We start from the raw sequence: 13,248 nt of genomic DNA, 5'->3' as shown, positions 1-13,248 counted from the left end.
AGTTTAAATTAATTCATTATGTAAAATGTATTAAATCATGAAATAATTATATTAACTTTTTAAAATGAAATCAGTACATGTATCTATATAATATAATTCTACAGTTGATAAATTATTTCTGCATTTACTTTAAAAAAAATGTGACACATTTAAATAATTATTCCATAAGTAATTCATCAATTGCGATTCAGCACTCTTCACTCTCCACAATCCAAACAAACCTGGCCTCATTTCAGAAATGCTTTGCCTCCTAACAGTGTTTGTACAACACTTGGCAGCAACAGTTTCCATAAGGCATTCTTTGGTCAGCTGTGGTTTTTTACTGGGAACTCCCTCATTTTCTCTGTGTTTCTCTTTTTCCTAAATCAGAAAATCTGACCTTAACTGAGGCAGTGGACGTCTGCAGATGTCCTGGGTCTTTTTGTGACCTTCTGAATGAGGTGCCATCCATTCCTGCAGTAATTTAGATGGGTTGGCCACTCTGGAGGGTTCCCCAGTGTTGAATGTTTTCTCCATCTGTGAATACTGGCCCTTACTGTGGTTCACTGGAGTCCCAAAGCCTTAGGTTATGTCGCTTTTTGCGGAGTTATAGATGTGTGTTTCGTCCTTGTCTGCTCTTGAATATCTTTAGTTTGGGGCGGGAAGTGTCTCTTTTTGGAGAACTTTTTTATGTTTAAAAAATGTGGTCAATCCAGTTAGTTTATGATCCAACAAGGGGACAGTCTGCAGTTTAAAACTGAATTTTTATCTGAAAAAAAATGGCAAAAACAAAAGGAATCTGAAAGTGGCTGTATGCTTTTTCACAGCACTACACATTCTTGAATCAAAGTAGGTGTCTGTTATAATCAATCAAGTTTATAGTTGTATAACATATTTCGGCAGCAAGGCGATTTAAAGTTTTATACATATAGAAAAACATAACAAAAACATTATAAACACATCATATAAAATTAAAATCATCAATTAAAAGCTCAATATTACATTTATTGTAGTTCAAGAGCAACTCTATTCATGTGGGTATTTAGTCTTGATTTAAAGGAACTCGGTGTTTCAGCTGTTTTTCAGTTTTCTGGAAGTTTGTTCCAGATTTACTAAAGCCAACATGATGTAGTTTATACCCGTTATTGACATAGACTGCACTGTCACTGGATTATATTCCCAGGTTAAAACTGAGCTCTCTCTGCTGTTGTGGTCGTTCAGCAGTGGAACTTCAGATTGTCGGGGTCTCAAAACTCTTCACTTAACGTTTTTTGTAGACGGGTTCGCCTCAGTTTGTCCACCTGAGCTGAACCTTTAAAAAAAAACAACAGTTAACTTCTTCAGTCCAGGTTTCTATCAGCCTGATCCACCTTCACATTAAAGTCTGTGATTTTTTTTTTTTTTTTCCAGACCTGCCCACACGTTTTGCACTTTGATCTGTTGGAGCTTGCTCCCCATCTGTTTCCTCCTCAGAGTTTCATTTTCAGCTCTCTTTTTACCCTCTTCAATAACTCTCTGCTCCCAAGCATGAATCCTCTCTTATGCTCTTTCAGGTCACTGGTGCGCCAGGAGTTTTTTTATTTCTTATTTATATCGTCCAGCACAGACATATATGTCATATGACATCTATGTTATTGCCATATTCCTTCTCCATATTCCACTTGATTTGCTGAATTTTTTTTTTTACTCGCATGGAAAAGGAGCAACATGCGTGATGCCCATCTGTCGAGGGAAATTTACACCTCAGATTGTGCTGCCAAGTAACCAAACAGCATATCTGTATATGTGCTGGTTACCTGCATTTACAGAAGTTATACATATTCAAATGTGGAAGAAAAATCTTACACACTGGGAAAAGTGCATCATAGAAGATGTAATTTGTCACCTTGTCTATATTAAATGTCTTTATTCTACAGAGATTTAGCCAAAAAAAGTGTCTAAGTAATACTGTGCAATTATTAACAATTGAATATAACAGAAATGCAAAACTGAGGATCATTTAAAGAACAAAATGTACTTTATGTGCATGTTTATTTGTGCTAAAGGAAACAACAGACTATTTACATGAAATGAAGAAGCAGTTTATTTGAAATGGAAAAAATGTGTAAGGTAAAAAGCAAACATGATAATGATGTAACATCCCAGTGAAAAGTGATGCGTTCATTCAGATCATATATCACTATTAATGCACCATAAAAACACCAATGACTTTCACAATCAATAGGTGTGTCTGTAAGCCTGTATGTTCCTTAGGGCTTTATCTATCCAGACCTGAATCTAGCTGTAAAAATATATATATCTCACTTTTCTTCTTCTTTTGTTTGTGTTGGAAGGTTATTGTTATATTCTGATGCACAACTGCTATCCACTGAAGGAGTGCAAACTTTTCACTCTGGATGAACTAACTATCACCAGGGCTGTTCTCTGTGAATGTGATATAGAGCAGCTTATATGTCGAAGTGATGTTACTGAAGGTTACATGGTTACAGTTTGATCACAACAGGAGCTGAATGTGTCATGTGGAAGGATGTGAGCATTCACTATTCAGCTTTATAACAGCTAAAGGAAAAGCTAACGCTGTTATTCTAATATCTCATCAAGTCGTTGACGGCTCCTTTGTGTTGTTGGTTAGAAGATTTATCCAGCTTAACTTCTGTCCTCCGAGACTCAAACCGACTCAATCCCTCCAGGATCTGTTGGAAAATGTGATGTCGCTCTGAAATTGTTCACCATTCCTGGTTAGCTTAAAATAACCCAGCTGACATACTGCTCTGCTCTGTTTCCTTTTTCCTAATGCTTCTCCTGAAACTTTGTGTAACAAGGAAATAAATTATTAGATTTGTGTAAATATGAGGCTTGTTTTTCCTTTTGTTTGACTTGCTGGAAATTAAACTACTTTTCTTTTTTCCTGCTGCCTGTTTTCTTAACTAAATTCTGTTTGTGTCTATCTTCCTTTCTTTCCCAATTGTGTCTTTCTTCACAAAGCTCACAATCCGGACATTAGAGTAAAAGGTACTGTACTCGTTTCTCGTCTTTACTTCATCGCAAGCTGTTTTTATTCTTCCATTCTTTGCTTTTCTTTGTATGTACCCCGGAGCTGCCGCTTTTTAACAGTTACTTCTTTACAGTTTTACTTTTTGATATCCAGAATATGTTGGGATTTTCCTTTCCTCATTTTGATATTTTCTCTCTGCATCATCTTTTTGTATTATGAACCTAAATTTACTTCACAAAAGCATTCCTTTGTACTTCATTTAGCTTCTTATTTTATGTTGTGCTCCTCTGTTTAATTTCTGAAAACATGAACTTAGAGCTCATTTAAAAACTCAGTTTAAACCTCTTCAGTTAAACAATGCAACAGTACAGTTTGTGTTAGTAAAATTTGAAATCATAATTTTGTTCATAATAATGACCTGCGCCAGGTTTATGTCAATGACCTTCAGCGACATTGAAAACAGAAACACGTCTGTGTGATATTGTAACATGTTAGGATCGGTGCCCTTTTTTAAGCCAAATGTAAATATTATCAAGTAGAGAAGATACAACAGTGAATCAGACACCCAGTTGAAGAATAACTGGGCACCCAGCATTCAACAAGACTTATACCAAAAAAAAATATTTAAATTTATCACACAAAGTCCTCTAAAGTTCCTCTGGATTTATTTCTTTTACTTGTTAAAATCTTACAGTGGGAGACATTAAAACACATATATGAATGACAGGAAGTAACCTAGTGAAATACTGGGGCACTGTGATGGTGAGTTTAACAGTCTGAACCTCATCTTAGTTTCTCATTCACACACACACACACACACACACACACACACACACACACACTGTCTTGGTGCAGGGTACGTTGCTGTGCGGCAGAGTGCGAGTTTGAGCTCCTGTTCTTCTTACTGAGCCACACAGCAGAGCACAGATACATTCAGAAATGAATAGTCATAATTAGCAAAGTCATTACAAGAGCTTGATCAGCAGGGTCATGCATAATCTGCTGAACTATAGCAGTTTTAGGAATGGAAATGATCAAAATAGTTCTTTGTTTCACTGATCACTGAAGGAATCGTTTCCCATTAGCTTTTCTGAAATATTATATGGTGTAATTTATAAATTAGCATACTAAATGACTGTTTAACTTATTTTTAGTTGGCAATAAATTATAACTGCGGTTGTCTGTCAAGATTCTTTTTCTCAATCGTTTCCTTTATTTAGATTAAGCATTTCCCAAAGTCAAATGTGAGAGGTGCATATTTTACACACCACACACACAGACAGTAGAGAGGTTTTGAAACGGATATTTCAATTTTACTACCTGGGGAAATCATGATTTTCCGATCCAGGGGCCGTTTACTTAAGCATTTCGTGTGTTTTCTTTCTCTTCCACAGTGTTGTATAAGATAGTAAGAATAAATCACACAGAGACTGTCAAATTCATTGGTTCAGTTTGTGATTATATCTTCAGCTGAACTGATACAAGAAAAATACACAATTAGTGCCAGAATTATCTTTCCATACCTGTATCCATATCCTTATCAGCTGCTGAGCAGCTCCATCTGGAGCTGACTGTCCAGATAAAGAAGGGGGACACTGGACCACTGGGTTTTTAATAGTGGTGACATGGTTTAAAATGTAGTAATACTACAACATCACGTATTAACAGTGTAAATGAACAAGCCTTAATCCCATGAATCCTAATTAGTTATGCAAGTAACACCAGACAAATATTTCTTTGCTAGTTTAGTGAAGTCCAGTCCTTGTGACGGCCATGTTTTTATCTAAATCTAACACTTGTCTCTCTGTGTGTTTTCTACATTGTAGATATTCCAGCCTTGTTGCAGATTCTTTAAACATGCTGCAAGCATTTCCAAATCCTTTATGCTTCATGGCAGACCGAAATTGAAAGTTCAGAAATATTAAGATAAAGCAGCTGTCTTCCTCTGGTAGCCACAGGTTCTGTGACGCTTCGCTGTGAGAACAGTCAGTTGTGAATAACCAACTAAAGGTTGTCAACAAAGCAGCCCAAGCCTTGAATCCTTTTATCATCAGTCGTTTTTTTTCCTGTTGTTTTTCTTTTTCATTTCTATCATTATCACGTAACACAACATGGGCACACTCTTTATTAATCTCTTTAAGGTCCTGCTTATTTGCTCGACAAAACTGCGTGACATTCAGCAACAGCCTCAGGCTGCGCCATATATTGTGAATATGTTTGTCATTGCATTAGCCGTGTGTGCAACATTCATATCGCCAAGGACTATTTGGAGTGCAATAATTGCTGGATGGTATATTCCAAGTGTTTTAAACTTGGACTTCACATACTGATGCAATGTTTAGCCAGTTGGCCAAAGACTCGTGGCAGCAGAGGCTCACATGGGATGGAAACGACATGAAATGCTAAAAGTTACAGTGAGATGGAAGCACAGATGAGAAGGAGATATCATAGTCTCAATTTTTACCAAGATTATTTAACATTGCGCAGCCCTAGAATAGCTGATTTTCATTTAAAGACGAATGCAGTCAGTGGCATGAAGCAAACTTCCAAATGTCTGCAGCAAAGTTGATAGCGGCTACATCAGATAACATTCCACACAGGAGATGGAAATATTTTTTTATCCAGCTTGAGTTACCTCTCTATGGCCAACTAAGGGTGTGTCCAAATTCAGGGGCTGCATCCTTCGACGGCTGCATTTGGAGTCTGATTACATCACAGCGAGACGACAAAGGCTGTTGAAATTTGAAGGGTTCCTCCCACTGCGGCCCACAAATATGTCCCTCTTTGCTCTGCGTTTAACTTCACAAGATTCCCAAGACTCACTGCAGGCCAAACTGGAGGGGTTTGTTATTGTCACGATGGCAGACAAAGCGGGAGGCAATTACAGTTTTATATATAAGTCTATCAACGTCTAAATATACAGACATTTAAAGCTTGAAGTGGGCATGGTATTATGGAAGAAGATTAGGGCAATTGGGGGAAAAAAGAGAAATCTCACTTTAATCTCAGAATTATGTCAGAAAGTCAGAATTTAAAGTCAGAAATCTGACAAAATAAATCTGATTTTTTTTTTCCCAGTTGCCTGAATCCTCTCCCATATGTCAGACTTTTGTCATTTACATATATTTGTTTTTGAATGTAATTTTGATATAAAATAAATGTATTGAATCAATTCATTAATTCAGTTATTAAATAAAAACTAAATAAGCAAAAGCAATCGGGAAAACTTGAAGCGCCTCTTTTGCTAGCTTTTGTGTAGCACCGCCACGGTTGCTAGGCAACAGGACATACACAAATGTAATGGCCGGAAATAAATCTGAAGACATTTTGATTTCACTGCTGCTGGTTTTCACTGGCAATAAATAAATAAATTTGGACACACCCCATGTTGTGAATAAACTAGAATATAGTCAGGTTCATTTGTCAGATTAGAAGTACCTTTTAAAAATATCAACCTTCAGCAAGGTATTATGCAGACCTTTTATTGAGTTTACATTTCTGACTTAAAAATAAGTTTTTTTTTTATTGGTTTGATGTCATGTTCTGATCTTAAGTTGTGTTTTCATTGCCTACAAGTAGAAAAGCATCACAATTAACAGAAGTAAAGACATCAGTCTTCACTTCACTTGGTCAATTGAGCTGCAGACTCTAATTAACTTTTCAGTAACTCTCCTGCTTGTGCTTCATTTCCACGTCAGAAAAGAGAGATTTGCTAATTGTTCTGCTAAGTAATCAGAGTAACTAAAATTAGCAGCACAAGATTTTATCAAGGTGTTACTTTGTATCTTATGCATTAAAGGAACAAGTTTATCAACAGATGGTATAAAGTACTACGATTTCCAACTGATTTAGAAAAAAGTGCACAATTTGAAGTGTGAAAAAAATCATGACTGCATATACTGTGATATCTTAAGTTGGATATATTGGATTTTGTGATCAGTGTTTCCAAATTTACAAAACCGAATTTTGATTTCATGAAGAATTCCTGAAGATTTTTTTTTTCCATATGGTACAAATAGAACAGACCGTTAACTCAAACTTGTGGCAAGCATACACATTTATATTCAATAAATTAGAATATACATTAAAATTTCATTTTGAAAATGACAACTTTCAACATGCTTTTCATTAAGCACACATTTTTGTTTTTAAAAGTTTTTTTCCCCCCCTTGGTCTGATGCAATATTCTAATTTTAAATGTCATGTTTTTATTAGTTCCAAGTGGAAAATCATCATAATCATCAGAAATAAAGGCTTTCCAACATCCATCTGTGTGTAATTAATCTATGCAATGTGATTCGCTTAGCCATAAAGTTCCTGAAATAAATGGGCTTTTCAATAATATTCTAACTTATTGAATGGGTTTGTAAACCTCTATATTCTGCTTATGGTATTAACGTTTTCAAGAAAAAAAATAGTCTTCACATGCTGAAAATACATGAAGTTGTTTATTTAAGCTACACGGCATATATAGAAAAAGGGTTTGAGCGTTTAATGTGAAACTGAAACATTTTGTGTTTGAACCAATAGAGCGGAGAAAGAATTCGTTTTATATCTGATCTCTGGATAAAGGAGGATCTGAATGAAGCTGTTTTCATACTATAGTTCTGTGCTGTTCCCTTTATTTGACCCTGGCTTGTCCATCCTTTCTACCTTTTTCCTTTGGCTCCCATTTTCATCTTTCCATTACAGAAAATATATTTGGCAGTGCTGCTTTTGTTTCGATTTTACGTTTTTTCCCTAATTTTCCTCCCTCTCTCCCTCTTGCCCTCTCCTATTCTCAGGATATAAAGGTAATTCAAGATAAAGACTTAATAAAGGCCTCACTGTCCCAAAATACTTCACTTTCTGTTCAGTTTCGCTTCTGGTTCATTCTAATTCTTTTCAGTTTCCTGTTTATGGCTTGATTCTTTTCTTCACTCTCCATGTTTCAGTCTTTCCCTGGTTTGCAGTTTGTCTTTTTGTGTTAATATTCTCTCTCTGGACATGTTTTTATTTAATGATTTCCTGGCTCCATCATGCCTGTTTTTGTCACTGATTCTCACACGAAACACAGCTATTGATGATACTGCACACCTGAACACAGACTAAATACAAAACCAGTGCTGCACATGTGTACATCATAAAGCAGAGCTGTGTGATTCCTGTTTTGTCTTGCTTCAACAAAGCTTGATTTCTGTGTGTTAAGTTAGCCAGCCGATATCCCTCTGTCTTCTATCCTGACATTCTCGTCTTGTCCTTGTTTTCCTCTCTACTCCCCCATCTGTACTTTCTGGTCTCGTTCTTTCTGTCCAGCTGGGCTTTGCTTGGGTCTGGCACTCACTTTGTGTCTTTTTTTTTCCTTCCTTTATTCGTCTATTTGCCAACCTCACTGTCTATTTTACAATAAAGGAATGCCAAATACAGGCATCAACTCTAGTCACTGGAGGCATGCAGTCCAAACCACCCTGTCCTCCCAATAATTTGTGCCTGGACTACTTGTCTACCTGTTGTGTTTTCACATGGACCAGAAAAGCGAGAGTGAATGAATCCATATTGCTAAAAGAACCAGTGGCAGCTTGTTGTTGTTTTCCTCAGATTTTGGTGTATTTATGCTTTGTTTTCAAGTCTTTTTGTTTTTTTTTTCTTCCATGTGAAGCCATGAAACTTTCATTAGACAATTTGGGTTACAGCATAGTTTTTAGTTCATGTGAAACTACAACAAAAGCGCATTTCACCAAAGGCTGACTGTCTTGTCTGTTTGTCAGTCTGTTTTTTTTATGTGAAGGTTAATGTGCCAGTCTCCATTATTTGTCTCTGACTCTATCTCTCAGCCTGTCAGTCCTTTTAAAAGATTTATCACATTGGCTGACAGTCACCAAAAGACTTTAAACACCCAAGGTTTGAACCAGTGTGACTTTTAAAGTTAGGTCTTTTTGTACTGAAGCTGCTGACAGCCTTATGTGTTCAAATTTACAACTTCTTGCAGGAAAGATTTTTTTAAATTCTTTAATGTTGGAAAAAAAAATCACCTGAAAAAGCATTTATGACCAAGTCCAGACCGAACTGCTTTGGCTACAAGTCCACCGACATTCATTCCAGCTCGCTCACTGATTTATAAATATACGACGATTCCAGATCCTGTTCAAGCTGGGTTCCTTTTACACCCAGCTGAGCTTTTCCACATTTTCTTACATGACAGACTTTCAGCATATTAGAGTTAGATTTTATATGTTAGACCATACTACAAGTGGGCAACGGATGTTTTTAATTTGTAATCAACTCTCAACTCTAATACCCGTTAAAGATCCAATTGTATGGAATCCAAATTGGTTTAAATTTCATTAGTATCAAACGTGACAAAGTAATCTTCCTGCAATCCAGTCATACAGCATATTGTGTTCAGATCAAAGATGAATCTTCACAAATGTGACCTCGGTAGCTGCTTTTCCATTTGTCAGTATTCCACTAATGTTGAAAATAAAACACAATTCCTCAATTGCAATGATTCCGATAAATAAATAACACAAATAAAATTGCATGTGAATAAGTTTGTTAATGCAATAAGTCATTAAAAAGCAAGCCATGCTGTCATCCTCCAACTACTTCCTGTTGTTGTCTTCTTCATGGTTTGCACCAGTGGCAACATCAGGTTGTTGATCATGTGACTCGTCTGATTGCAGTTTTGCAAAATAAACCAATTCTGATACTGCCAAAACAAAAAAACTCATTCTAGTGACAAAACCTTTTATCAAAAAAACTGAAGTTTTTTTTCCAAATTGCTATGTTTTCATTAAGCAAATTTATTTTCAAAATGTCAGCTTGTGCAATTATATGTTCAATGGAAACACAGCTAGCAAGTCTCATTTGCAGTGTGCCACAAGCCATGTAGGAGACGCATTAAGAACATAGAAGGCACTCAAGTGAGATGAGACCTAATTAAAATTTTTTAGCCTACATGCAAAATGCTATGTGAGGTAAAACACTGACACTGTGCAACACCTTAACCACAGGGAATCAAGGTGGTGGCAGCAAAGTACAGTGAAGAAAAGCCGTTGGAGGCTGCAAAGCCTTTGCTCCAAGTTGATTAATTGCATCGAAAGGTGGTTCTATAAATACTGACTTCAGGGTGCTGAATACAAATGCAACTCACACAAAATGAGTTAATAAAAATGTAAAAATTTCACATCACAGTTGTGTATCGCTTTGTGTTAGTAACTTAATATTTTAATAAAATGTGTCAAAGTGTTTGGTTACGAAGTGGTGAAATGTGGAAAGGCCCAGTGGGCAGGAACACTTCTTCAAGTCAAGAAATTTTTGTTGCAACTTTAAATTTTGATGCATCTTAGAACAATCAGATGCTCTTTGACCTCTGTGTGCAATGAGATGTTTGATTTATTTATGTTTTATTTTTTTTTGTTCCCACCAACAATGAGGTTCAGTTTGATATTTAGCAGCATTTTATAATGGAATAAAAGGAAGCCCCAGTCAAACAGCTCCTTGTTTCCAGTAGAGATTTACTGACCTGTGTTGGTCATCATGCTATTTCAGAGCTGTAAATAACTTTACTTTTAATGCGCTGAATAATGTTTATCATGGTTTTCATTATTTTATTTGTGGAAAAAAAAAAAAAAGCAGCAGCTTTCAGCACTTCAGTGCAAAACTGTCATCCTTGAAAAATATCAATAGACTGAGTCTTGTTTCCACAAGAATTGTTCCACTGTCCATTTGTGAGCCTGTTTTCTACACCAACGCTGCATTTCTTAACTCCGTGTCTGTCCCCTGTGCCCAGAGGGCTGCCCAGGTCTCTGCAACAACAATGGACGATGCACTCTGGAAGCCAGCGGATGGCACTGCATTTGCCAGCCGGGATGGAGAGGGGCAGGATGTCACGTTGCCATGGAAACCCTTTGCACTGACGGCAAGGACAACGAAGGAGGTATACCTGGTGCCTGGGCACTGTGTAATTAGCGGAAGCAGATGGTTAAATACATCACTGGTGTGTAAAGCATGGATAAAGATTAAATAAAATGTTAATGATCGGTGATAAAGAACTTAATGGGCCTGCAGCTCCAGTTTTGACATAGTCTGAATCAGCATTATGGAGGAGTGTGAATGCTGTAGGAAAGAAAATATCAATTCATGGTTTTTCTGCTCCATTGAACTTATTAACCTATTTGGGTGATACTACCAGAAATAACTTGGAAAGTTATGGGTGTTTCTGTTTGAGCTCTAAGTTTACTGGCTACTGTTGTTAAATAACTTTTTTTTCCCCCTGCTCAGCAAGGATCTTAGCACGAATGAGCATTTTGGGATTACTAACATGGGGTTGCAAACCAAAAATGTTTAGTGTTTTCTTCTTCTCAGGCCTTCATCAAGAACGTCTCAAATATTTCCATGTTGGTATTTGGTAAAGGGCGTCTGTGACTTCAAATAACAGTAGTTTGAGCCACAGACGACTGAGAAGTTTTAGCAATACAGGCATGGCATACATGACGATCCACTCTCTTGTCAACAGCATTTAAAGTTCTAACACCCACAGAGTTCTAACACTGTCAAGTTCAGTGTGTAGAATACTTTGTGATATAGATGATGTGAGTTGGAAGATGTATTTCCTGGGAGACCTGAACCAGATTTCCTCACATCAAGCTGTTCTTTACAAAGAAATGTCTAACTGTGCCTCCTGTCAAGCTCACAAGGGGTTTATTTATAGTATAAGGATCATTACAGACATGTGCACATATTTACACTTACTTTCTCTTTGTTCCCACTGGGTTTAAGCATCACAATCCAGCTTGTTAACCCAGGAAATCAAACCTGCAGAGGACCTGAAATCTTGTATCAAATAGGAATGTAACAATACATCCAGGTCACAAAATGATTTCTTTTATTTCATCTTTATTTCACCAGGAGAATCCCATTGAGATTAAAAATCTCTTTTGCATCTTGACAAAGACTGGAATCAGCACAAACATGCATGACACTTAGCTCCATATCAATCAAAATTCAAACTCCCAATTTTTTATTCTGTTCTTACAGTAAAAGTTTCAGAACTTACAAAATGCGATTTAGTTTGTATGGAAACAATAATCTGTGCAAAATTCAAGTTTGACTACTCTGAACCATAAATTAATGCTTCATGAAAATATATCAATGTACATCAATACGGCAAATTATTCACACTTAAAGTTAACCAGGACTAACCGAAGGCATTATTTTTTTCCTTCCTAATGATTGAACTATAAGTCCGATTAAAAACACAAAGAAATTTCTGTGCATTTCTCATGACTTTTACTTATTAACTGGAAATAGAAACATGTCAGCTTAAGATAGTAAAATTTACTAACAGAGCAAGAAACAAACACTGACTTTGCTGCTCTGAATTAAAGGGAACATTTCTAAAATTATAAATGAACTTTCTGAACCTTTTTTTTTCACTAATTAAACTTGAATGGACGTTCAGAGTTCATTAGACTCCCAGAAACCCTGAGGGAGACGAGGTTCAGTTCAATCTTCAGAACACTTTTATAGCCACAGAACAACATAGATCCAGCTAGAAACCTGCTACCAGTCAGTGACCACCAGTCCTGGAGCCCACCGTGTCCCTCCGCCTGGGGGACAAGGAACCGCTGCATACAGTTGTTTCTGGCCTCGCAGACGGTAATCTGTCTTACAGGTGTCAGACTGGGTTTTCTGGGTCACACTGACACAGGTTGTTAGTGTGACCAACCAAAAAGGGCAACTTGTTGATGACCAAAAAGGGTCTCAACAGCAAAACAGGGAATTAGACGATGTCTTTCTACTTCCACATGATCAATTAGCTCTAAGGACCTGTCAGGTGTGGGCGATGGCTTAACCTTGACTTTCTTAAAGAAAATGATACATTTCACCCATCAGAAGAAAACCTATCAATTTAACTGCATCACATCAGACCTGACATTGTATTAACATTGAAATATGTGTACAATCATTGAATAAAATACGATCACTTTATCAAATAAGTGAAGAAAGTGACACATTTGTCATTAGTACTTAAGCTAACGATGTTCTTTTCATAATTTTTTAGCTTTTTCATAGAATACAATGAACTCTAATGAATTTTGAGGGGCACAGTTTTGCACTCAAAGAATTGATTTTATAAATTAAGACCTGGGTCTAAAAATGTCCTCCCAGTAGAATTATGCAGTTTATGTTTGATAAGTCCAACTAGATTAATTGTTGAAGTCAAGTTAGATATTTCAGTCTCATTAGGAAGCTGTGAAATAATCAATTAACTGAAAGTTGAAGAAAATATC

At 36.6% G+C, this 13,248-nt stretch overlaps 1 protein-coding gene across 9 annotated transcripts in view; it reads left to right on the top strand.

Moving 5' to 3' along the window:
• tenm3 (teneurin transmembrane protein 3) overlaps positions 1–13,248 on the top strand; it is a 233,519-nt gene that overhangs the window by 147,176 nt on the left and 73,095 nt on the right. For 4 of the 9 annotated variants that reach the window (XM_015046551.1, XM_015046548.1, XM_015046546.1 and 1 more), the window contains 3 exons: positions 2,965–2,991; positions 7,759–7,767; positions 10,746–10,892. In XM_015046551.1, coding sequence (XP_014902037.1) covers positions 2,965–2,991; positions 7,759–7,767; positions 10,746–10,892 — 183 coding nt within the window. The remainder of the gene's footprint in view (positions 1–2,964; positions 2,992–7,758; positions 7,768–10,745; positions 10,893–13,248) is intronic. The other 5 variants (XM_015046553.1, XM_015046550.1, XM_015046549.1 and 2 more) reach the window with 2 other exon arrangements.

The sequence above is a fragment of the Poecilia latipinna genome, unplaced genomic scaffold, assembly GCF_001443285.1.
Source record: "Poecilia latipinna isolate Pla-1442-1.1 unplaced genomic scaffold, P_latipinna-1.0 Scaffold783, whole genome shotgun sequence".
Taxonomy (NCBI): Eukaryota; Metazoa; Chordata; class Actinopteri; order Cyprinodontiformes; family Poeciliidae; genus Poecilia; species Poecilia latipinna.
This window is presented reverse-complemented; position numbering and strand designations above follow the sequence as displayed.